Source organism: Nannobrachium achirus, assembly GCF_963921795.1.
Source record: "Nannobrachium achirus genome assembly, chromosome: 15".
Classification (NCBI taxonomy): Eukaryota; Metazoa; Chordata; class Actinopteri; order Myctophiformes; family Myctophidae; genus Nannobrachium; species Nannobrachium achirus.
The window spans coordinates 27,956,334-27,983,970 of NC_137822.1; the positions used below are offsets into that span (position 1 = coordinate 27,956,334).

The 27,637-nt window shown below is 45.6% G+C and overlaps 1 protein-coding gene across 1 annotated transcript in view; it reads right to left on the bottom strand.

Moving 5' to 3' along the window:
* Positions 1-27,637, bottom strand: part of rxraa (retinoid X receptor, alpha a) — a 269,828-nt gene that overhangs the window by 72,867 nt on the left and 169,324 nt on the right. The window contains 3 exon segments of the mRNA XM_080743804.1: positions 16,396-16,437; positions 16,439-16,497; positions 16,500-16,628. Of these exon segments, the coding sequence (XP_080599930.1) occupies positions 16,396-16,437; positions 16,439-16,497; positions 16,500-16,628 (230 nt within the window).

The window sequence follows — 27,637 nt, forward strand, 5'->3', positions numbered from 1 at the left end:
ACATTTTATGTTGGCATCGAAAACAGCCCCGGGAAAACCAGGAAAATAGCCCGGGAAGATAAAAAATGCAGATCTACAAGCTATCAATGCAGACAGACTTACAGCTTGCCGATCGGCTATTTTCAGGGGGTTTGACTCCGCCGAGCAACAAGGTAGAGATCAGGCGTACCGACAAATGCGACAATCCCAACACCTAAACTTAACCTTTAAGCTGCGTCCAAACCTGAAGCTATTTCTTCTATTCTAGTCGCTTTGGTCGCCGCAGGTCCGCGTTGGTAAAATAAATCATGGCCCGTTGGAATCAAGGCGAAACACCCGGAAAAAAGGGAGTCCCAACACCAAACACCAAAAACATGTATGTGTCTCCGGACAACATCAACGCTGATTGGATGTCAGGACGCGATGGGTGGAGTGGGGGTGAAGCGAAGGTCGATTCAATTTTTCCAAGTGGGGGCGAAGATACAAGGCGAACGTTCACGTCGCCCCTTTGGGATCGTTCGCGCCGCGCCCGTTCACGCAGCGCTCGGTCGCACGTCGTCTCGTCTTTGCATCCACTTTGTATGTAATCGCGCCGCTCAAACCATCCAGGTTTGGACATAGCACCAACCTCTTTTCCTAATTGTAAACCTAACTCCCTGAATCTTTTTTTGAACCTCAAAACAACCATTTAACTTGTGAGAACCAGGAAAAAGGGACCATTTCTGAAAGTCTACTACACTTTGTGGGGCCATTTGGTCCTCACAACTATAGTAATACAATCACACACACACACTCATTCTCTCTCTCTCTCTCTCTCTCTCTCACTCTCTCTCTCTCTCTCTCGGTCGTCCACACTGCACACAGTGTTGTGTTTCAGTCTCCTAGCGACCCTCGCCTAAACAAGACGTACCCGCGCGGGCGCATGACATCACCCACCGCCGCTCATTTATAACTTATTAAGACCGTGTTCCATTTCTTGTAAAACATTTACACCTTTTTCGCATTAGCAGCGTTCCCCCCCTCTCTCTCGCCGCTCGCTCAACTACAGAAACACTTCCAAGCTTTATGTGTCATTTCTTAAGGTGTGTGTATAAAAAAAGAAAAAGGGGTTCTGTTTGGGATACCCTGAACACCGCTGTTGGGTTGGTGGGAGAGTGGATGCCAGCACAGGTTTCGACTGAGCCCCGGGACTCGGCCAGAGGCGTCAATTGGGCATGGCAAGGTATGGCAGCTGCCATACCTTGGCTACAGGGGCAAAAAAATTAAATGTACTTCTTTTTTTATATAATTTTTATCCCACGATTTTGTAACCCATTTTTTCACCCACTGCCAATTGCCTAAGCTATGTAATCCTGGGCTCTGCTCTCCCTTTGCCGCGCCTGGGGAGACAACGGACTGACCTCATGCTTCCCTCAATGCCTGAGTAGTCCAAGTTGTTTCTTTTCACCTGACAGGAGGGATTTCCCCGGTATGGACGTAGCGCGTGGAAGGAACACGTTATTCCAACCAGTTCATTTCCCCTCCATCAGGCGCCCCGGCTGGCCTGGGGGAGGCATTATTGAGACCAGGATTACTGCATGTTTTTGTGAGCGTATCTACCCTAGGAGATAAGGGGGGGAACATACAAACTCCAAAATGTACTTCTTAAAATGAATTCATCATGCCTGCCGCTAAGGTATGGCAACATAACTGGTGTCTTGCAGGCGCGCCTGTTGCCATACCTTAGCTTTTGCCCGAACTGACGCCACTGGACTCCGTGGCTGCGGCGGTGATAATAATAAAGGCTCCCTTTCAGAAAGAAACAACAGCTTTCGAGACAGACAGACAGACAGTCTTCGCCATTGTCACTGGAATTGTGTAAAAAATGAGTTCCACCCCTGTTGTACGTAATCTCTCCCAGCTGTCTGGAAGTTTGCGGAGGCCAGCGGCGGCACTGATCGGGGGGGGAGGAGGGGCGATGGTGGGGTATTATTGTCTGTGGGCTCGGGGCCCACAGACAGACACGGACACACAACAACCACCGACTTGGTTTTTCGAATCCTAATGGGCATGGTTGTGGCCGGGTACTGCCCCCCTTGTTCAGACGCCCCGGGAAATCTCTCTCTCTCCCTCTCCCTCTCTCTATCCCTCTCTCTCTCCCTCTCTCTCTCTCTCTCTCTCTCTCTCCCTCTCCCTCTCTCTCTGAACATTCCAGGAAAGAGACACGGGTAGTGGTGGTGGTGGTGGAGGAGGAAGACTGGGCTAATAACTGCAAAAAAAAAAAACCCACTCAAAGAAGGACAAAGTATCCATTTCGCCTCAGAGAGGAATTCTTTCAGTCAAAACACCACCACCACCCCTCCCCCCTCCCCCTTTCCCGCACACGCACTCTGGAACAATGCAGATGCTATTCTAATGTGAGACAATATGTGGCACAAACTGTGACCGGCTGGGGCGGTGCAGCCAGTGAATGAATGAACGAACGAACGTCAGCCTGAAAACATTGGAGACGCTAAACTTATGGGAGTCGCTGGAAAAAGGCAAAGGAGGGAAAACGAGATGAAAGGGTGCTCCGGGGGGATGACACGCCGCCGCCACCCCTGTGCAGCGAGCTGTCACCCGCAGCCTGTCACCAAGTCTGCTTGGAGGGACGTACCATGACTGTGGCCCAGGGGTGTCACACCAAACTCTGGGCCCTGGGTACAAGGATACAAGGCCCCCCATGAATGTTCTTCATATAGGGGGAACTGGGAACGCATTTATTACGCATTATTTTGTGCTTTAACTATTGAAAAAATAGCAGATATACAAGCTCACAGTGCGGCACCGAGTGATGCGCTGCGACCTTGTAGATCTGCCTTTTTTTTTTTTTTTTTTTTTTTTTACATTTGTGTATATATTTTTTATAAACCTATGTTTCTATGTCAGTGGTGCTCAAACTTTTTCACGTGAAGGACCCCCAAAATGATGTGTATTTGGCCACGGACCCCCCATATCAAAGTATTTAGTTCCAGGCACTCCCCAGAAGCAAGCTTGAAGCAAGCTAGAAGCTTGTATATCTGCTATTTTTCAATAGCTAAAGTATAACATAATTAAGGCCCCTCCATCTTGGACCCTAGTAACTCAGTCCCCCCCCCCCTTGTGACGCCCCTGACTGTGGCTGAAGATGGAAGAAGATCTGGCTGCTTCCAGAGGGACTTGGCTCAGCCTCTACTTGTGGTTTGGCTGCTGGTAGACACAACGTTACACTAAAGAAAAGACGTTTTGTTCAGCTTGTTTCTCTCTCTCTCTTTCCTCGTATTGCCCTCCATTTCTTTCATTTATAAATTGGTTTAATCTAACTTGCTGAGGCTCTGTAGGAGGCTATAGCCATCTAGAAGAGGGTCTGTGTGCCCGTTTGTCCGAGACTAATCTCGCAAACCCCCTGGACCGACCAGCGCCAAATGTCTTGTGCACACTGCCAGAATAGGCAGAGAAAGTTGAAACATACTGTACAACTACTCTAATGTAATAATGGAAGTGAATGGCAGTCGGATTGTGCTGAAACCTTGCCCAGATATGGAGTCATATTATATGATTGACGTCACAGACTGGTCACGTGAAGTCTGACATCCACATGGAAGTTAGAACGTGATTAGTCACGGTCTTAAACGTTGTCATTTCAAGGATCCGATAGCTCTCAAGAGTTACAGAGCTGTAGGGGTCCATTTGGAACCCCCAAGGAACCCTAGGTTCTCACACTTTGAGAACTACTCTGAATACAAAACACTGATGCTGACCTTCAATGCAGCCAAAGGTATGGCTCCTCCATACCTCCAAAACCTGATCAACACATACACCCCCACCCGTTCACTTAGATCAGCCAACACAGGGATGCTGACAGAACCCTCGATAAAAACCCCAGGGCAAAAATCCACTCGTCCGAGACAGTTTGCCCTCCTGGCCCCCAAGTTGTGGAATAAACTTCCTGTCGCACTAAGAACAACGGACTCACTCGCTAGCTTTCGCCGTGGACTGAAGACTCACCTTTTCAGACTCCACCTAAACCCTTAGCACCAGTAAGACTCCCTAATCGGGAGATAAGCGACCGTTGGTCGCTTATCTCCACAAATAGGCCAAAAGTTTGTTTTACCAATTATCAAGACATACGGGCAGTTGACAGTTTGCCATGGTTACTCATTGAAGTTGAATCTCCATATATGGAGATAACCTACGCATCACACTAAATCTGACCTCACCAGCCCATATTTGGGCATGAGCAACTTATGTCTCCATATATGGAGATATGATGACATCACACAGTCCTCAGCCGATGATGTGGCGTGATGTCATACAATACACAAACGAGCCCTACAGTATAAAGGGGCAATTCTTGCCAGGAAAGAAGCATTTCTTCGACTCAGACCTTATCGCCAGGGTTGGCTTATAGCAGCTGTCGGTAGGACCATATATGGATTCTGTTAGTGTGGATCTCCTAACAGGGCATCATCTGGGATACCATCCCTTTTATGCCCATATATGGAGATCCCTAACAGAATCCCTTTTATGCCCATATATGGAGATCCCTAACAGAATCCCTTTCATGCCCATATATGGAGATCCCTAACAGAATCCCTTTTATGCCCATATATGGAGATCACTAACAGCTAACAGAATCCCTTTTATGCCCATATATGGAGATCCCTAACAGAATCCCTTTTATGCCCATATATGGAGATCCCTAACAGAATCCCTTTTATGCCCATATATGGAGATCCCTAACAGAATCCCTTTTATGCCCATGGAGATCCCTAACAGAGAATCCCTTTTATGCCCATATATGGAGATCCCTAACAGAATCCCTTGTATGCCCATATATGGAGATCCCTAACAGAATCCCTTTTATGCCCATATATGGAGATCCCTAACAGCATCCCTTTTATGCCCATATATGGAGATCACTAACAGCTAACAGAATCCCTTTTATGCCCATATATGGAGATCCCTAACAGAATCCCTTGTATGCCCATATATGGAGATCCCTAACAGAATCCCTTTTATGCCCATATATGGAGATCCCTAACAGAATCCCTTTTATGCCCATATATTATGGAGAAATCCCTGCTCTGAGTATCTGACATCAGTGTGATGTCACCTGTTTATGCCCATATATGGAGATCCCTGCTCTGCGTATCTGGTTGCTATGGTAAACAGTTGGTTGCTAGGGTAAAAAAACATGGTTGCTATGGTAAACAGTTGGTTGCTAGGGTAAACAGTTGGTTGCTAGGGTAAAACCATGGTTGCTAAGGTGGTTGCTAACGTACACTAACAAACCAGCAACAACAGACTGTTGCCACAGCAACGTACACAAAGGTTTGTGTACACATGTGGTGTGATGTCATACTGATGCGGAGATATGAGCAGGGCAAAGGTGTGACGTGTGACGTGTGACGGACGGACGGCCGGTGGAGGTTTTCATAGTAAACTGCTCCCTAACGGTCGCAACTACTGAAAAATCAATGACCATACATGAAGCTAGTTAGCATTTTTTTTTTTTTTTTTTTGGTTTTTAGAACCTTTTTTCTTTACTGATTATATTGTGTTTTTTCTAGATAGATATCATTTGCATTTGTTATATTGCTGTTGATGTACTGACAATTTATCTTGTTTATTATTGTGATGTTTTATCTGCTTATTGTAAGTCGCTTTGGTCTGCTAAATGCCTAAACTGTGAACTGTAAACTGTAAACTACTGGACTAGATCAGTGGTGTCTAATTGAAGTGTCAGCATTATGCAGGACACGGGAGTCGTCCCGCCCAGCTGTAGTCAGCTGTCAGTCAGCTCTGTTCTCATTCCACAGTTACATGTCAATGTACAGTAGTGCTATGTTCTGCTATTGTATCCCTATGGGGGGTATTACTTAGCGTTAGCTGATTTTACTTAGCATGCTCAAAAAGCATGCACAACATTCAGGGAACATCTCCGAACGCGGAGCCCATTAACGCCAAGATTAACTGTATTCCATTTATGCAATAAAATGGTTAAATCTACTTAGACGTGAGTGTTCCTGACTAAATGTGTAGTGTTTTGCTTCCAACCCAACACAACACCTTCAAGCTGAGAAGTTAGGCCAGTGGTTCTCAAACTTTCCAGGCCGCGACCCCCAAATAATCCTATTTAACCCCCCCCACCCTGACGAGCACCAAGAACCGAGGAATTGCATTTTGTACAACACAGTTCTATTACACACACAGTCAAGCATTGGAGCGCTGAGGCATCGCTAAAAGAAACAGTACTGGAGTAGTAAATATTCAAGTTAAGTTGTTCTGAAAATAGTGTGAGCTTGAAGATTGATATTTTCATTTTTCACCATTGTACAATAGTCTTTGAAATGCAGTTGAGTGAAAGTCAGAAGCCAAGTATTTATTTTACTCAAGTACAATACTAAAGGAAATGTAACAGGCAGGCTACACCCTTTCAATCAACGATCACTAATCTCAGTTTCGGAAACTACCACCCTTAACAGCTAACATCCTCATACGGTTCAGTGATATAACTCACAGTTAGATGGAAAACATTGTATTTATAAAATATAATATTGTGTGAATATTGTATTTGAGCTTGCTGGCAGGGATATACAGTACAGTGGTTCTCAAATTTGGACAAAGTGACCTTCTGGGTTCCTTAAGGGGGTTCCAAATGGACCCTTATAGCAGTGGTTCTCAACCTGTGGGTCGGGACCCGCATGGGGGTCCCCAAATTGTTTTGGGGGGGGTCCCCAAATGATTAACTTAATGTGCAACATTGTTTTCTCACTCAACTGTAAACAAATCAACATACAGTTTAAGTGTATAAAGTGTTATGCACATTTCTAAAGTGACAATTTAAGGATTTCTTAGTACTTCTAAAATGACAAATTAAACATTGGTCAAACTATCAAATATTAGAGGCAGAAATTGTGAAAATAGACGATCTACATAAATGTGAGCATGTAGATCAGCTATTTTCACCATAGAACCATGTTATACAAAATGTAATGCCTTAACTCTTAGTGCTCATCAGGGTCGGGGGGTCCCCAGTTAAAATATGATTATTTGGGGGGTCGCGTCCTGAAAAGATTGAGAACCACTGCCTCACAGGTCTGTAATTCTGAGAATGTACACATTCGTGTACTCTCAGAGTTATGGGTGAACTTGAAATAAATAAAAAGTTTGAGAACTTACAACAGTATAAAAATCCACCCCAGTGGAAAACAGAACCCTTAAGGAAAGCAGGGCCCACTGGTGGGCACAAACACTGGCATGCCCACCTCCAGCGACACTGACAGCGATGGGAACACCTGTGAATGAGGTGAGCTTAAATAGACCGCCAAATGGGTCAGCCGCCTGACACATGAGCTGTAATGACACGTCACATACACACCCACACACAGCGGTGCGTGTGCATGTGCTGTAAACCAAAGGGTCTTCAACAGGGGCGTCCGGGACCCCCTGGAGGTCCTCAGAGTTACTACAGGGGGTCCTCCAAATCTTTGTGTGATATAAACTTTTTTTCTCCTTCTTTATATTAACCACTTGAACCCTAGTGTCCTTATTCTGAGAACTTTAGCCAAAAATAGCCGATCTACAAGCTCACAATGCCTCGCGCTGCGAGGCGTTGTGAGCTTGTAGATCGGCTATTTTTGGCAAAGAGGTTTGGTGTTGAGGGGAAAAAGAGTAGACTAAGTACAGAGTTTAAGGTCAAGTTTATTAAGTATTGACCGTTCAAGTGGTTAAATATCTGAAAACACAAAATGACATGAATCCAAAACACACTGATGATTGTGCTGTCAAACAATGAAACTATATGGAATCTATGAACAGGTTGTAGGGGTCCCTGCTTCATCTCTCTCTCAACTAAGGGGTCCTTGGCCTGAAAATGTTGAAGACCCCTGCTGTAAACCTCTTGAGCAGTGGTGGAAAAAGTACTCACATATTTTACTTAATCGTACAAGTCCGGTAATCAAATTTTATTTGAGTAAAAGTACATAAGTATTGGAATCAAAATATACTTAAAGTACCAAAAGTACAAAGTACTCAGAATGTCCCATTTCACAAGTTTTCAAATGTATACAAATATTTTGAAAATGGCAGATCTTCTTCAAGCTCACAATGCATCGCATGGCAACACATTTTGAACTTGTAGATGTGCTATTTTCAAATGGTCGAAATGTACAAGTGGTTAATGTATGTTTTGTAACCAAAATCTACAAAGTAACTAGTAGTAACCAAAGTTTTCAAATAATTGTAGTGGAGTAAAAGTACAATATTTGCCTCTGAGATGTAATGGTGTAGATGTCAAAGTACTGGACATTTGAAATACTCAAGTAACGTATAACAATTAAGCAAAGTTGTACTGTATTTAAGTAAATGTACTTAGTTACTGTTACACCACTGCTCTTGAGTGTATCTGCCTGAACTACCCTGCAAGCTACAGCACGCACATGACTTACCATGCCTTACTATTACATACAGCTGCGTTAAGTTACCTTAATTACAGAACCTTATATTACCTACATTGCATTAGTAGTGTTTTACTTTAACACACAATTCCTTAGAGCGATTACACTATTAGTTACCCTGCTATTAACACATCTGCCAGCTGGTGGCTGGTGGCTACAGCCACCACCCTAATTAGTGATGGTGTAACTGTCAACGGTAAGCCACAATGTAAACAGTCACCGCCTGCGGTTTGAAAGGCCGTTTAAGTTAATCTGGGCTGTGGGGCACAAAGCGACAGCTATCAACCAGAGTCTCATTCCTGTACGACAAACATGACACGATCTTTATTATAATAACCATTTTGATTACAATCTGCACAGTGCACACCTATACAGCTCCATTTGTAGGCCTACACTCTCGATCTCAAAGTAAAACCAACACTGAGGATTTCACAGAAGCAGATTCCTATTCAGTGGGACTACTTCCCCCTAATCAGACTTTTCCCTAAGTATATTTCTATATTGCCTTCATCCACAGCGCTTTGCTATGTGCATTACATTGATCTATTCACAGACACATTCAACCGGCACTTCGGGAGCAGTTGGTTTTCTAAGGACATTTCTAAAGATCGCTACAAGCAAGCACTATTGTCTCTTCAACACAGCATCGTACTGATGCAGAGAGGTAGAGAGATAGACAGAGAGAGAGACACACACACACGCACACACACAGACAGAGTGAGGCGAACAGACAAAAGAATTTGGAGGATATTATGTCGTCAGTATTATTATTAGGGCATGCCTCTCCTCATGGAGATGTGCACTCTGCTGAGCGTGCAGACTTGAGTACTGCAGTGTCCTATCAAACTTGCACGGCATTTTTGCATACTTGATAAAGCGTACCAGTGTACAGCACTTGGGCGTCAAAATGCGTGCCAGGTACGCATTTCGTGTACGGCTTGGCAGGTCTGCTAATTAGTGATAGTGTAACTGTCAACTGTAAGCCATAATGTAAACATTCACCGCCTGTGGGTTGGAAAGGTCGTTTAAGTTATTCTGGGTTGCAGGGCACGACGCGACAGTTGGGATGAAGCGGATAGTTCTATTCCTGCACCATGCGAGCCCATAACAAACATGATGGCACAAACTGTAATATAACAAGTTTGTTTAAATCTGCACCCTTATAGAACCTTCCCACTCTCAAGATGCCGGCTCTCTACCTTCTGAGCCAGTGCCACTGTCTGGTCCTATTCATTTTATTCTTCATTCATTCTTATAACAACATACTTCTGATCCTTATAGTTTATTGACAGCTGTGTCCCACAGGAGTCCATACTAGGTCTCCCCCCCCACGTCACACCAAATCTTTTTGATAAAACTAGCCGATCTACAAGCTCACAACGAGCTTCGCAGAATGTTTGTTTATGCCCAGTACATAGGGACGTGGTAGGGATGTGGTTAAAGAGGATGATGATACTGTGTATGCAGTATGTCCTTCCCTATTCAACAACTGAATGAAAATTGTCCGAATTTGGTCCTCTGTATTAATAAATCGCTCAACACAAGCACCTTCTCTGACATTCCTCCACATGGAGACAGACTGAACCAAAAAAAAAGAAAAACAACATCTGCAGTAACGCTGTCTAAAACCCAAACACGCGAGCTGAATACTGAGTGGTGCTAGCGCTCTGGGATGGAGACGTCAGAACGCAAATGAAAGCACCAGCATTAAAGCCAAACGTATGCTCCGCCACACGGCCGTGCCGCACGTCCGGAAAATTGCAGACCTACAAGCTCCTACGAGCTTGTAGGTCTGCGATTTTCCGGCGTGTGGCACCGTCGCGGACGAAGTATGAAATCGGGCTTAAGACGCAGAGGAGAGGAGGATCATTGGAGGTGAGTGTTTGCTGGTGGAAGGGGATGGAGGGAAGCTTGGTGGGGATGGAGTGGGGTGTGGTGTGTGTGTGTGTGTGTGTGTGTGTGTGTGTGTGTGTGTGTGTGTGTGTGTGTGTGTGTGTGTGTGTGTGTGTGTGTGTGTGTGTGTGTGTGTGTGTGTGTGAGGAGGGGGGGGGGGGCTTTCTAGCAATGAAATATTCCGGCGGCTTTCTAAAACTGGCCTTAATCCACACTTAACTCCATTACATAGGGGACACTTTCACTCCGAAAAATGCACAGATAAGCCCCCCAATAGAAGCTATAAGAGAGAAGGCCCGTTTCCGAATAGCATCGCAGCGCTGCATGCATGCGGACGCCTTTTAACGTAATTATTAACAAACACACTCAAAAAAAAGTGGGGCTGTTACTTTTTTTCTTTCTTCTTTTTTTTTTTTTGGGGGGGGGGGGGCGGGAGGGGAGGGGAGGGGTTCAATTGTAGATATGGCTCAAAAAGGAAACTGGGACACCGCAGGCTTTGATGTCTTAATTGTGACTTTTTCTTCTTTTTCTCTCTATACCAATGAAGCTGGAACTGCTTATTTGGTGGAATAAAAGAGATGGAGAGAGAGGACGGAGGGAGAGAGAGAGAGAGTGAGAGAGAGAGAGAGAGAGAGAGAGAGAGAGAGAGAGAGTTGGAAAAATGAGGGGGAGAGAGAGAGAGAGAAAGACAGACACATTGTGCTTGAGAGGAGAAGAGGACAAAAAGTGAATGTGCAAATATGGGGGGGGGGGGGGGGGGGGAGAAAAAAAGAGAGACAGATCTTAGGGGACAGCGCGAGGGGACGGGGATAAGGGGGGACATAAAAGAATGCGTGACAGGGTGGGGAGGGAGATAGAACGAGCAGCGGCCCCGGCTTATAGAGGCATGAATGACAGAGCAGAAGAACTGTGGAATCCTACTTGAATGAGCATTGATTAAACTGTGGCAGAGGGTCAGAGTGGGGCCTCAGTCTGATCCCCCGGTGGGGCTCCGCTGCTCACACACACTCAAATCCTCGCCGCTCGTTTTCACTCTGAGAGCACACAAGCGCAACCGAACGAAACCCTCTCAGAGCTACGAACGGGACAGATGAACGCTGAGGATTCTCACTGTGTGTTTGCCTTTTTAACAACCGTGTGCGTGTGTCGTGTGAGTTTCAAATTCATGTCCTCACTGTCGCGTAGAGACCTCGTATGTTTTTTCCATAAGCTTAAAGGAGTAGGAGTCACCCCTAAAATGACTTTTTTTCTATTGATTACTCATGTTATGGACACTTGCGTTCAATAATATTTTTGAGTTTTTGTTGCATTCCTATAAGACAATAATTTGATAACAATACATTTACCCCCATTGATTCCGGATGGGGATCCAAATGCTTTTGGGTCCCCATCCGGAATCAGTGGAGGTAAACTGACTAAATTCAAATTTTTGTCTTGGCAATGTGACAAATACAAAAAAAATATATATATATTATTGAACTCAAGTCTCCATGGTGAGAGTAATCAATAGAAAAAAGTCATTTTGGGGGTGAACTACAACTTTAAAGCCCTGCTTCATCATACAAGACTGTCGCACAAAAATAGTGAAAATAGCCGATCTACAAGCACACACCGCCTAGCGGTGCGAGGCGTTGTGTGCTTGTAGATCGGCTGTTTTTCACTAGTTTAAATCATTTTTAAAATGATAAATACAAAACAAACGATTTTGAACATACACGGTGTCCGCCTGACAACAACGATATGTGTGCTCGCCACGTTGCTTGTAGCCCGCGCAGTCAGTGTCCGTGTCTTTTCCCCCGCGCGCAAGGGTCTTCGTAACATGTTCGTCTGGCATTTCTGAGATACTTGGACGCGGTGCGTGAGTGGGGCGTGCGAGGTAGCCATGTACTGTACCTTAATGTGTCCTGAAGTGTAAGTCATGTCATGTGAAATGCGATACATACGTGACTCCCATATCTCTACATGCCAGCAGCCCATACGTCACATTCCTTACCTCTGTCAAACAATGACATTTGCACACAAGCTTGTATAACAGCGACAACGGGGTGTGTAACGTGATGACAAGATGACAAGCTGGACAAGTCCATATAGGAGCTGTGTAACACGATAAGGCTCTGCACGCACACTTGGTCTGCCTGCTTATTTTACTGATGTATGTGCCGTATGTATTTAGAGTGTGTGCATAGCATACCTGCAAGAATACAAGTATAACAACTACAGCTTTGGGTTGCTACTGTATGTTTACCCCCCTTAATCACTTAAAGGGGGCCTGTCACCTGTCACTTTAAGAATCATCTTAAAAAACAAGATAATATTTTTATGATGTCATTGTCGGGATGCGCGATTATAAGCCAATCAAATTAATTGTCTGTATAGATAAATGGTAAATGGTGCATTTATATATCGCTTTTATCCAAGGCGCTTTACATAGATTGTGCATTACATTCACCCATTCACACACACGTTCATACACCGATGGCGGAGGAAACCATGCAAGGCACCAACCTACTCACCGGGAGCAACTAGGGGTTCAGAGTCTTGATAGCCTGACTGTATGACTACTTACTGTACTGGTCAGCTGTTGTTGGGGGGCGAGGGGCAGATTACACTGTGACATGAGCTTCAGACTGTTTCAGACCGTTTTCAGAGAAGCTCATGTCACAGTGTAATCTGCCCCTCAACCCCTTTAGGTGACAGTACCCCTTTAAAACCCATAGTTCATTGATTGGAGTCTCCCAGGGCTCTATATCCGGACCCCTACTGTTGTCACTCTACACTAAATCTTATTTTGTAGAGGATTTAAAAAGCAACCAATTTTCAACCTAAATGGCGTTATTCTGATGTGACATCAAAAGTGTTGCTACATTGGGCGTAAAATCCGCACCCTCGACGGCATGAGACGAGACAAATGTGTTTTGCATGTATTAGTGATTTGCTCAACAACGGGACGACGGGACTCCATAATTGCCGAAAACATCTTCCAGGATGGTTCTCAGTCATTCATTTGTTCAGCGTTGCTACGGTAACGTACTATTGTTGCCTGGTGTCCTTAATTCGGGAGCGGACTACTTTGGACTTGCATTGTGTAGTTAGCTGCCTGTGTGCGTTGATGGATTTTCTTATTTCTTTTTTTTAAGCTACGAACACATTCTACACATCTGTTCCATTCTCATTCGCAGGGTTATGGAGAATTAATATATCCCCATGTGACATGTCTTTGCCAAGTCACTACTTCTTTTATTTTTACCACTGTGAGTGTGAGTGTGAGTGCGCGTGCGTGTGTGTCTGTGTGTGTGTGTGTGTGTGTGCGTGCGCGCGCGCGTGCGTAGGTACGTGGAAATGCGCGTTAATATCGTCGTTGTCGGGTGGAAACCTTGTCCAAAACCGTTCATTTTGTATTTATCATTTAAAAAATAAACTAAACTAGTGAAAATAGCCGATCTACAAGCACACAATGCAGTTGTTGATCTGCTGTTTTCACTACTTTTGTGCGACGGCCTTGTATGATGAAGCAGGGCTTTACTTTGCGAAAAAAAATACAAATTTGAAACTTGGAGATACAAGGTTTCTGCCCGACAGCGACGATATACTATTTCCACGTGTATTCTCATATACTGTGCAAGCACACACAGTATCTGTTGCCCTTTTTCCACTATGCTGCTTTGCCTCTCTGTGCCATTAAAGTCGCGGGTACAAATCAGTTTCCACAGTATCAGCCCACTTGGACACAGATTCCAAACGGTTAAAGATGTCAGCCCTTTGGGGATGGGACGATACGAAAATGTCATTATTGTGACAAAATAAATCGCGATTTACGATATTATCGCGATAATCAAAATCCATTATCCTGGGCGGAACATTTGCCAAAAAAATTGCAGATCTGTGACGCGTTGTGAGCTTGTAGACCGGCTATTTTTTTGGCAAAGACATTTGATAGAAAGTGAAAAAATCACACCCGTGTGAAGTGGAGCTGTGTGTGTGTGTGTGTTGTGTGTGTGTGTGTGTGTGTGTGTGTGTGTGTGTGTGTGTGTGTGTGTGTGTGGATCATGTGTACCGATTTTTGTGACATTTGAAGAAAATATGTAGGAGAAGGAGCAAAAAGTGTGTTTTGGAGAAAATTCAAGATGGCAGGAAAATCTATCATGGCGCAAATGGGCGTGGCCTATATGGGGAGATGCGTCATGACCCAAGGAATCCAGGGAAAACATATTTTTAATTTTCCGACCTACGGTTCAAGAGTTACAGGCCAAAACGTAAAGTGGGGTGTTATGGCGCCACCATGCGGCCAAATGACACAATTATTTTTTTATTTAATCCTTGAAATCATTATGAACCTCCTCTCCAAGTCTTGAAACTCTAGCCCTATGGTTTGCGAGAGACAAATAATTGAATGTGAGTTTTTGCAATTCCCATTATAAGTCAATGGGGAAAATTAATTCACTAATAAATTAATATCAATTAAACTATAGAACCTTTCTCTTAGAAAAGTAATAGCCCACGATTCCCGAGTAAGCCGGTCGATTGACATATGGCGCGAGTGTGTTGTGGCAAAACTGTGGGACTAGTGGCGTGCCGAAGTTTAGGAAGTTCAGGCTACATACACACAGACACACACACAGGACACACAGACAGACAGACAGACAGACACACAGACCCACACAGCCACGTATAGGGAGCCTGTGCTTCACACAGCTCAAAAAGACTGTATCAAGTACGTATATTTAAGTACGTTTTTACCAATTAGAGCGATTAAATGGTACCGGATATGCAGCTCTGCAAATAAAAGGTGAATGGATCCCAGTGCATGACGGAGGAGGATATCACGGTAAATTAAAACTCCACAATACGATTTTCACAAGTCTTTTTTTTTTTATCACGATAACGATAATATCGCTTATCGTCCCATCCCTACAACAGCCCTTCTCAGCCTGCTGCCGGACCGCTCGAATAGGGCTGTGGGAGGCGGGGTTTCAACTCTACTTGCCTGTGATTGGATCGTACTACTGTCACTCACAAGATGGGAACCAGCCAACTGGGATTTAGACATTTCTTTGCGCGACCCGTGAATCTTTTCAACCAAAACACACGTCACACGTCAACCCTCGGTTGAAAACGCGGTCGGGGCCTCATTGTAATTTGGCCTGACAGCGTGGATATCCACAAATTGCTTGGACGCCAGAATTAGAAATAGTATAGGCTTCATTAATGTTAGCTGACTGAACGTTGAGTTACTATAGCAACACCAGCAGTGATCGAAATGGAAAAACAAACAGGCTAAAAAAGAGTTGCAAGCATGGCTAGGAACTCCGTTGTGCAGTGCAGGTTCTCAAATATTTTCATGTAAAGCCAGGGTCCCTCAACAGGGGCTCCGGGACCCTAGGGGGTCCTCAGAGTTGGGGGTCCTCCAAATCTTTGGTGTGATAGAAACCTTTTTTTCTCCTTTTTTATATTAACCACTTGAACCCTAGTGTCCATATTCTGAGAACTTCAGCCAAAAAATAGCTGATCTACAAGCTCATTGTGAGCTTGTAGATCGGCTATTTTCGGCAAAGACGTTTGGTGTAGAGTGGAAAAAGAGCAGACTTAGTACAGAATGAAATGTCAAGTTACGTATTGACGATTCAAGTGGGTAAATACGTATCTGAGGTGAAAACACAAATTGACATGAATACAAAATACACTAATGATTTTGCTGTCAAACGATAAAACTATGTGGAATCTATGAGAAGGTTGTGGGGGTCCCTGCTTCATCTCTCCTCTCTCAACTATGGGGTCCTTGGCCTGAAAACTTTGAAGACCCCTGATGTAAAGGATCCCCAAATTTGTATCTGGCCACGACCCCCATCTGAAAGGTAACCAGATTGCTCGCCCAAAACATACTTGCCCTCATTTCTTTCCGCCGACCACTCGGCAGAGCAGAGCTATATTTACAGATTTAGCTGGGGCCCCCTGGAACCCCCTCAAGGACCTCTGGGGGCCCCTGGAAGCCCCTCAAGGACCTCTGGGGGGGGGATCCCTTTCGAGGAGCACTGCTGCCTGCGGTGGGTTCTGTCACAGGCCTTACCTGGGGGCTGACGCTGGGGCCGTAACCCATGCCGGGGGAGGTCCATGGAGTGACCCATGGGGGAGCTGATGACGGAGAAGGGGGAGCCCAGGCCGTTGGGGAGCTCAGCGAGCTGATGGGAGAGTGCAGGGAGCCCGATGCGCCCATGGAGGTGGGGCTCAGCAGGGACGGGTGCATGCCGCGATGGGACGTGGGCGAGCCCAGGGGCGACGAGGTCACCTGACCCGATGAGTCTGCGATAAGAGGGAAAAGAGAGAGAGAGGAATGCAGCGAAGTTAGGTTTTATGTAGGTTGGTCAAAGGTGTCGTCGAGGTATGGCAGAGTGTAATGCACTTGACTAACAGTTCCTGTATAGGCCAAAAACTGTCAAAACCTTTTGTCATCGCCATCTCAGCCATCTGAGCAGTCATCTGCTGGACGAAGCAGTGAAAACAAATTCAACAGTGTGACGCTGATATCCTGTTTTTTGAGCAGTGCTCCTGGACGGAGCGAAGCTCCAACATCTGGCTTTGTCCAGTACAAAGCGTCCCGAAGCATGGCCTACATCTGACCTACAGTACATCTTGGCACAATGGCACAAAGTGCTCAACGTTTATTGTACGTCCAGGGACCCATTGGCCAAGCTTCGCGGGACGCTTAATGAAATGAACAGCTCCACTCACTTCACACTAGGTGTGATTTTTTTAAATCCATTTATCATTCCCCATTCGTCCGGTATTACACATCTCACAGCTTTTAGCATAGCCTTGAATTTCCGTCTCTCTGTCTGCTAGATTTCTCTTTGCATGTGGACCTATTAGTTGACACATGACTGCCTCCATGTCTGCTGAGAACAGACAGGCTGCAGGCTGTGTGTGTTTACATCCATGACCTGACCTCTCTGTCATGAAGACTGCAGCGCACCGTCTATGAGCTCCACACACACTCTCTCTCTCTCTCTCTCTCTCTCTCTCTCTCTCTCTGTCCAGGGGTGTCTCACCAAATTCTGGGCCCCGGGTACTTCAACTATTGAAAAATAGCAGATATACAAGCTCACAGCGCGGCACAGAATGCTTGTAGATCTGCTATTTTTGAAAAGTCTTTGAATATTTCAAATCCTTCTAAGGTTTTTTGAAGAAAAAAAAAAAAAAACTGTTTTTATGTCAGTGGTGCTCAAACTTTTTCATGTCAAGGACCCCGGGAAAGGATGACCCTAACCCTCAAAACATTAGTTCCAGGGACCCTCCCCAGAAGCAAAATCTTAGTTACAAATGCTCGCTTAAAAAAATACATACATTCAAAGATTTGCACACATTTTCATGACCTTTCAAAAATAACAGATCTACAACCGAGTGCCGGGCTGTGAGCTTGTATATCTGCTATTTTAGTTTAAAATAATTAAGGCACCTCCACCTTGGGCCCTGGTAACCCCCTTGTGACGCCCCTGCTCTCTCTCTCTCTCTCTCCCTCTCTCTAACTCCCACTCCACAGGTGCATCTCAGGGGGTCCACGGCTGACAGCAGGGGATATATATATATGTGTTGTACTCAAGGGTGGGTGATTGTGGAAGTGACCCCAGGAGGGATGAGAAATGTGACCTCTGGTACCAAGGCCAAGGAGGGAGAAACACTGGCGAGATTGATGGGTGCGGAAGACACCGGGGTCACGAGTGTTGTCTTTTTGCGAGCGAGAGCTTTACATGTCTTTGGCCTCTGATTCTCTCTCTCTCTCTCTTTCTCTCTATCCGTCTCCCATTCTCTCTCTTCCTCTCTGTTTTCTCTCCCTTTTTTTCCTGCCTCCTCCCTCTTTCATCGGTCCCGCCGTCCCAGTCATTACGTTCAAGGGGCAGCATCTATCGTGCCATCAGCTGTCATCGCAGAAGATATTGCATTGACCAGGAGAGAGAGCAACAACAAAAAGAAAAGGATGGTGCTGTGATCTGTCACCGTGGTGGCCTTGGTTGGCTGTATAGTCACCGCCAAGCCTCTCTCTCATCGCACGTTTTCTCTCCGTCCTCTCGCGGCTAAACATCTCTCTCCTCCCACGTCGACAGGGACATGCAGATCAGAGAATGTTAGAGAGGCAGGGGCTGACATTTCTAAAAGGGCCTTTTGGTGAAAATAGCGAAAATAGCCGACCTCCAAGCTCACAAAGTGCGACGCGTTGTGAGCTTGGAGGTCGGCTATTTTCGGTGCTGGACACTGAACTAAGCATAATCAAGTCAATACTGGAGACGTGGCGTAACGACATGGATTTCTACACAGAAAGGGCAATTCTTTCAACATAAGATGCTGCATTCAAGTTCAGGAGAGTCCGGACAAGACATTTCTCTTGAATGCTGCGTTCAGGTATGGCATGGAAAGAGGGCATTTGCGTTTGTTTCACCGTAGTGAAAACTGCATTCATGGTCTGGAGAGGGCACTTTTTACAGACGGATAAAAGGGCAGGGGCTCAAGCCCCCTTTGATGTCTATGTGTGCACGTGGAGCACTCTCGATTCACACTCCCAGACCTCGACTTCCTCCTCTCCCACCCCGCCCTCTCGGGAGTGTCACACAGATAACCCCAATCACCGTATTATTTCCCCCTCCCCCCCGAGTGTTTATTCACTCACTTCCTCTTTAGATCTCGTTCTCCTCTTCAGCAATAACCCCCCCCCCCCCTCACCCACACACACACCCACACACCACCACCACCAGGCAACTCAAACACTGATGAGGCCTGCATGCGTGTGTCCTCGCGCAAAAATGTATTTTTGACCCCTTTTGTCTCGCTAAGCACGGCGAGACGGAAGGTGTGCGGGTCCCGGTGACGTTATGTGTTAAAGTGGGGGCCGTGGTCTCATCCATCACAGCCTGTGTTTCCTCAGAGTCTGAGTTCCACCGTCCTGCTGGCTGAAATAAAACTGATCTATGGCTCAATTAGCTGACGGCTCGGAGTAACCAGTCCGCTTTATAGAGCACTTTCCCCTGCAGCGCTTTGTCTCCGTCCCGGGGACAAAGCGTCAGTTAATTTAGGGGGCTCTGACTGCGTGGATCTGTGAGCAGATTCGTGTGTAACGCTTAATTTAAGTGACAGTGAAGAACGAATCAGGTCCCGACAAAATCTTCCATAGGCAAATTTGATAAAGCACATTAAAAAGTTTGAGCACCACTGATATATCGTCACTGTCGGGCAGAAACCTCGTATCTCCAAGTTTCAAATTTGTAATTCTTTTCGTAAAGTAAAGCCCTGCTTCATCATACAAGGCCGTCGCACAAAAGTAGTGAAAAGCACACAACGCCTCGCGGTGCGAGACGTTGTGTGCTTGTAGATCGGCCTGTTTTCACTAGTTTAAATCATTTTTAAAATGATAAATACTAAACAACCGGTTTTGGACATACAAGGTTTCCACCCGACAACGACGATATATTTGTCTGAAAAACGATTTTTGATTTAGAAGACATCTTGTAGAATCGGTCTTAAAAGAGATGTTCACCCCCAAAATGACTTTCTATTGATTATACACGCCATAGAGACTTGAGTTCAATAATATTCTTTTGGTATTTGTCGCATTCCAAAGACAAAAATGTGATTATAGTAAATGTACCCCCATTGATTCTGGATGGGGACCCAAATGCATTCAGGTTACTGTGAAAATCAGTTACTTTTGGCATACGGTAGTCAAATTGTTGTTACAACAGAGTCTAATGAGTGCTCAGAGCAGCAGCCTCGCTGGCAGCTCAGCCTGGTGAACACTTCCTGCACATCCTGCTCACCTCACCAGCACTTCCTTGGCGCGCGCACGCACACACACACACACGCACGCACGCACGCACGCACGCACGCACGCACGCACGCACGCAGGCACGCACGCGTGCGCGCGCACACATCTGGGCCCCATCCTTTGGAAAACAAACACACTTCCTCCTTAGTAAAAGAGCTAACGACAGCCCTTAATCTAGCTATATATTAGTCCCATGTTTTAATCCTGTCTCTGATACTGTAACTCTGGAAGCTCTGATTATGTTTTTATACTTGTTCTCCAAGGGGCCGGGCGGGGCTGACTGAATGAGAGGTTGTGGGGTGTGTGTGTGTGTGTGTGTGTGTGTGTGTGTGTGTGTGTGTGTGTGTGTGTGTGTGTGTGTGTGTGTGTGTGTGTGTGTGTGTGTGTGTTTTTGTGTGTGTGTGTGTGTGTGTGTGTGTGCATGTGTGTGTTCACATTTGAGTTGGGATGCAACGCTGGATTAGAGCAGGATGAATGGGACTCTGTCCTAATCCTCCCAATAGAGAGGAGAGGAGAGGAGAGGAGAGGAGAGGAGAGGAGAGGAGAGGAGAGGAGAGGAGAGGAGAGGAGATTTTTCAAAACAAATTCTACAGTTTTCATTCCTGCTTATTACAGTATCTCTACTTAAAAGATTAATTTCACCCCAAGTTGTTGAGCAGGAAAAGGAAACATTTTGTAAGGTGTCTCAAAAAAATGGGACACTGGGGGAGGTATGGGAATAAGAATTAAAAAAAAGAAAAGAAGAGTGGCAGTTTTCCAGATGCTCTGACTGCCAATACAAAAGCTTGACTGGTGTTGTGATAGCAGATGAAAAGGGCCTCAGAAGAAGCGGTGTCAGTTTGTCAGCGGATAGGAGCGGCAGCCGCCCCGCCTCGCCTGCCCTCGGCCTGTCCACGGGCCGCCACACAAAAGCTCAACTGACAGCTACAAATTACTGTAGCAAATTAGGGCCCATCTTCTCCCAAGGCATGTGCAAAGACAGTCTTATACGCTGAACACTTCTATTATGCCACGCAAGCACAGAATCTCTGTTTCATCCTGTATTCACCACGCTGATCTCTAATTGCCCGGCCCTGCGCTGTCTTTTTACCAACATGTCTCTTGTCTCACTCACTAAACCCGCTCTCTCTCTCTCTCTCATTCTCCCTCCCGTTCTCTCTCTCTCCTCTCTCTCTCCCTCTCTCCTCTCTCTCTCTAGCTCTAGAGTCTGTTGTGTCTTTGGAAACGATTCAATTTGCTACTTGGCTGTTTGCTGTTTTTATCTGATAAGGTGATAAGCTGAAGAGGAGATAGTCCAGCCATTCCCAACTGCATGGTGCGATTCCCAACTGGCGCCCGCCCCCATAGCCGTGTGTGGGCGGGCGCTCTACAACAGTGCCAGATCAAATATATTCTAAAATATTTGTTGCATAGGCACTACTATGGACAAAGTACACAGCAACATCGGTCTTAAGTGGTTAATAATGTCCACACTTAAGAATAAATTAACTGACTTAATTAGCCTCCACCACATGCACCGATGTTTACCTCATCTTTTCCATCTCGCCTTCATTCCCTTTCTTTCCTTTTGCTCCGTCCTCCCTTGAAAGGAAGGGGTGGAAGGGGGAGCTAGGGACACTGAGCTTGACAACTAAACAGTTTCACATTTAGCTCAGTCTGTGGAACTGTTGTTACATCATCCATGGATCAAAGTCTCTCTTGGTGTTCCTGGGGCTGACGAAACAGCAGCCTATCGTCCATCCACACACTATTCTATAAACCAGTGTTTCTCGACCACTGTGCCTGGAGACCTTTGGTGTGCCCCTGAGAAGGGTAGAGTGTGCCCCTTGAAACTGCTTGAAAGCCAGTATTGTATTTATCATTTTAAAAATGATTTAAACTTATTTAGATCATGTGAATTAAAGTCGTACAACAGTGACGCCTCAAATGGTCAAGTTCCATAGCAGACATGACAGGAACTGAACCTGGATCTCAACAACTTTGAGCCTCAGATTATTTTGTTGTGTTTCTGTTTGTGTTTGCGTTCCTGTCGAACTCGCCTAAAGCCAGTGTTTGGATTCACACAGCGAGTGTATTTTGGACTGAAAGAGCACTCCAACAACACACCCACACCAGTCAGTAGTACCAGCCAGGCAGCAGCAGCTAAAACCCTTTTAGGATTTATTCCACACTCTCCCTGACAGTGCACCCCCCACCCCCACCCTCCTCCCCAGCGGTGCCTATCATTTGCTATTTTCCTCCTGTCTTCTCTCATTCTCTCGCTGACTATTTATTCTTCTCCCTCCCTCCCTCTCCCTCTCTCTCTCCCTCACACATACGCGCGCACACAAAGTTACTTTGTAGATTTAGTGTGCACACGTAAACACAGCTCTCGCTCTCTCTCTCTCTTGCTCTCTCTCTCTCTCTCTTCTTTTATTCAACTACAGAGCTGCTATAGGGAGATTTGGCAAGGGTGGGGGGGGGGGGGGGGGGGGGGTTGGTGTTGAAGCGACGGAAGAAAAAACGGAGCTGGAAACCTCCGTTAGAAATCACGCACGTCCACCTGCTGCCGTCCCTTCTTTCATTATGTGATCACTGAACCAACGTGATTGTCGACTCCCACATATTATCGTCGTTGTCGGGTGGAAACCTTGTATGTCCAAAACCGTTCGTTTTGAATGTATTATTTTAAAAACGATTTAAACTAGTGAAAACATTCTTTGCGAAACATTCTTTGCGAAAAAACATTCTTTGCGAAAGAACATACAAATTTGAAACTTGGGGATACGAGGTTTCCACCCGACAACAACGATATATATTGAAATGCAACGTGTTTACTTAGCCTGCGTGCTCGTTCGGTACAAATGGATGAATATACATCACTGCCTGCTCGCTGAGCTTATATCCAGTGCCTCTCTCCAAGCCCACACTCTCCCCGGGCCTTCATAGATCTTTTACTAGGCCTATATCGCGCGCGCACGCACACACACGCACGCGCACACACACACACGCACACGCACACGCACACACACACACCCACCTGCGCGCATACACCCGCACACACACACACACACACACACACACACACACAGTTAAATCGGCTTGAACAGCGATTCACACTGGCACCACGCTGGCACAGAGTGGCACGCCGCCTTGGCTAACAGCGCTGGATTCATGTATGCACAATGGATTTTCCATGCCACGCTGTTGGCAGCGGTTCAGTCCGAGGATGATGCCACTGGCGAGAGAGCATCCAGGAAAAAAAGGATCATTTCATGGAGCCGCTTTCGCTGAAAGCACACGGAAGCGGGCCGTGAGTCACTTGCACCTACCTACACAGCAGCATGCTAAAGCAACGTCTCAGTTAAGGGTACAGTTAATTCACACGAGTACTACTGTACAACCATAACTACTATCGTTTACCATTGTATTTGTTATTGCGACCGAAGGTCACAGCTTGTCCGTGTAGACGTACGTGTAGACGTGTTTGTACACTGTGGTTCTATGGGTTTGTCTGTGGTTCTATGGGTTTGTCGCTCTGACATCATGCTCTGATCATTTTATGCCCATATATGGAGATCGCTGGTGTCATCACGAGTCACACTTGCATCACGCTCTGGCTTGATGTCCCTTTTATGCTCATATATGGAGATCGCTGATGTCATCACGAGTCACACTTGCAAATGAATTACGTCCTTGCCCGTTTTATGCCCATATACAGTATGGAGATGTATGGTATGGAGATAATGGAGATCCCTGTCCTGATGTCATCAATATTAAGGCCCATATATGGGCATGTTCTGACATCACATTGTTGACTATCATGCAGGGGTCTCCATATATGGGTAACTGGTCCGATATACATCACTGGCCAGATGGCCAAGAATTGGCGCAACCTCGCCCTTTAGAAGCTCGTCTCATTGCTTGATGGATAACACCGGGGTGCAACTAAGTATAAGCACGAGAACGAAAAAGAAATGAAAAAAAAAAAGAAATGAGTCCGTCCTCGATCAACAGACAACAACGGTGTGCCGTTTCCGTTTTAGTTGTGGCTATGAGCGGATTCTATCATTCACATACAGGGACGTTGTCACGTTTTCGCTGTGGTAGGTGGGTTGAGTGAGTTTGAAGCTCGCGAAAGTACTCAGCCTCAGCGGAGATGAAACAGCCGTCATCATTAGCATTTCTCCGGGAAGTTTCGAACGTGTTCAGAGGTAACGGGGAGAGGGGGGGGAGTGTGGGGGGGGGGGGGGGGGGGAGAAGTGGCTCAATGAAAACCCAAGAGACTCAGTAGGTTGCACAAAACTCAAGAGCCCCCAAAAATAACACTGGATACGGTTTTATCGCTTTCCAGTTTCTGATATCTGTATCAGCATGGTGACAGCTGGCTGTCATCATGATGCGTGTTCGCGTGTCTGTGCGCGCGCGCGCGTGTCTGTGCGCGCGCGCGCGTGTCTGTGCGCGCGCGCGCGTGTGTGTGTGTGTGTGTGCGTGTGTGTGTGCGTGCGTGCGTGCGTGCGTGCGCGTTTGTGTGTGTTCTTGTATATCTGGGAGCATCAGAATGCATGCGTGAATTTGTTCCAGCTGTCACAAACAGGACAGACATTGTTGATACATGCTTTGGTCAGAAAAGTCTACTGTGTTGTGTGTTGTTGTTGTTTTTGTCTCCCAATTTAGTTGTTATGCCAATTCCTGAAGTAGTGAAAATAGCCGATCTACAAGCTTGCAACGCGGCGCGAAGCGACGCGTTGTGAGCTTGTAGATCTGCTGTTTTCACTAGTTTGGGACTCTGGCAAACGTCTCAATCTCTATTTCGGGTCTCAACCGAAAAAGTTTGTAAACCACTGTACACTAAACAATACTATCCAAACTTTATCTGTACATTTAAACTATACTGCAGTGCAGGATACCAGGTAAACATTGTACCAAGCATCTGTCTATAAAACAACATGCTATGATAACATTTTAACCGTGTGGTTACAAAACAAGCCAGAGTAACAAAAACAAGAGAACAAATGACCATATTGCATACTTATTCCAGTAATCATCATCGCACTTTTTTTCCCACACAACGTAATCATCATCACACTCGTTATGTCTGATTAAAATGCTAATATTTACCACTGTGCGTGTAATGCGTGTGCATATCGCTGTGTATACACTATTGTACTTTATGTACACAAAGCTCTTTTGTGTACATGTTTGCACATGTACTGTATGCAACTGTGGTTACATACGGTGCACATGTGTTTGAACTGAAGCCTTTGCATGTGTGTGCATACCAGTGGTGGACAGTGACAAAGTACAAATACTTGAATAATTGTGCTTAACCACTTAAGCCCCATTTCAAATATAGTGAAAATGGCCGATCAACAGTGCACACGCGTTGATATTTACTACAAAGTACTCCAGTACTTGTGATATTTGACTCAAATACGGGGGTTGAGTACTTTAGTCTAGTGGTTCCCAAACGTCTCAGGTCGAGACCCAAAAGAGAGACATGACAAACTAGTGAAAATAGCAGGTCTGCAAGCACACGTTGCGAGCTTGTAGATCATTATATACAGTATATATATATTATAGCTGTGCCGATATCGGCATTAACGTGCTGTGTTAACGCAAGATTCTTATCGGTGGTAAAAAATACATCTCCGTTAATCGCTATTCTCAAAGTTGGGTCTGGGAGCTGCATGCGCGATGACATCACACACAGGACACGCTGCCTTGTTTTGTTAGACCACAGCCAACATGTTGTCTAGGCAGAGGTGTTCTAAAGTCTGGCTGTATATTTCACGACAATGTGCATGTTAATGTCACACTGTCATTGGCTGCACCTGTGTGCTTTGCTAGTTTTGATAATGAGACGTTTTTCCTATCTTCAGTTGTTAACAGTTACTCAAGATCACTGCATGGACAGACATGTCGATGTCTCGTTCTGTGTCCGAGCTGGAGAGTGCCCTAAAAAGTGTTTTCAAGCTGCCTCCTACCATGTTCTGACTGCCGTGATCAGCGCCGTCATCACACAAAACAAGCTGCATGTTCAAAGTGCTCCGTGTTGTTAAATGCTCCCCTATAAATCACATGTGCAACTTGTGCAAGAAAGAAAAGTGTGTAAATCCGTTGATAGAAGACAGTGCTTCTGCTTTAGCTGTGTGTGCATACTGTGTGTGTGCATATGTGAGTACAGTACAGTATGTTTCTGAATACACGTTTGCTCATTAATCACGGAGTCTCCTTGTCCTCATTCTGCTGTTTTGGACTTTATAAACATGTTAATCTACCCCCCACTGTTCAACTCCAGACTGTAAATACTCCAACATGTAGTGTTTACTCTGTGGCCCGGGGAGGAACGGCTCCATAAGGGGGGGCGCTAATCAACTAACAGTGGTTCTCAACGTGGGGTCTGGGGACCCACAGGGGGTCACTGAAGGGCTCCCAGGGGCTGTATGGTTGAGAGCTAGGGAACCAAACGGACCCTTACAGGTCTGAGTTCTCTGAGATAAATTAACATCGAGGATGTAGATTGGGGTCCCCTAGAGATAGAATTCATATCAAATGGGAGTCGGTGGCCTAATGCAGTGGTTCTCAAAGTGCATTTCAGGGATTTCTCTAGGTTCCTTTTCCTTTATGGGGGTCTAAATTGACCCTTATAAGTCTGTAAATTTGACAATGTACAAATGGAACCAAATGGACCCTCACGGGTCCATTTGGTTCCATTTGTACACTGTCAAAGTTAAGATTTCAAAGTTTGAGAACCACTGGCCTAATTAATGCATATCAAAGTGGGGGTCCTCAAAATAAAATAAAAAAAGATTGTGATTGGCTTGCGAGATTAGATGCAGAAGGACAGGCGGACAGATGTACATAAGGATGCAGACGGACGGACGGACGGACGGACGGACGGACGGACGGACGGAGAAGATCACACTCTAGATACAGTAGCTGACCCCTTTGGTGCCACGCTGTAAACAAACCACACATACGGTAACACAGGAGGCTTTGTATTATAATTCAGTTCAGTTCAATAGCAAATTGTCACTTGACCTCATGGTAAACTTCCTGTTACTCATGTGCAATTTCAACCCACTTCAACCACTTGTCTTACATCCCATATGTTCTGTTGAATGGGGTCCCCCAGGGCTCCACTCTAGGTCTAGGCTAGTGCTTCCATTTACACAAAAATGTGTTCAGCAAAAACAGCCGATCTACAAGCTGTGCTGTGAGCTTGTAGATCAGCTATTTTCGCTGAATGTCCCACCGCAGAACATATACTGTAGGCTCTGGGGTTCAAGTGGTTAACTTAACACGGCTTGATTTGTGCTTTTCTTGTTGTGACATCACTGCAGTAAACAGAAGTTAAGAGTGCTCCTGCCATCGTGTTAACATGACAGAAGAACAGCTCATTATTTGCCTTGTGTGTGAGCTTAATTGTCAGCAAATGTGCACAACTATCACAGCCCATAACATGCATTAATATAAAGCATAAACACATTAGTTAAACAGAACTCACAGACGTTCA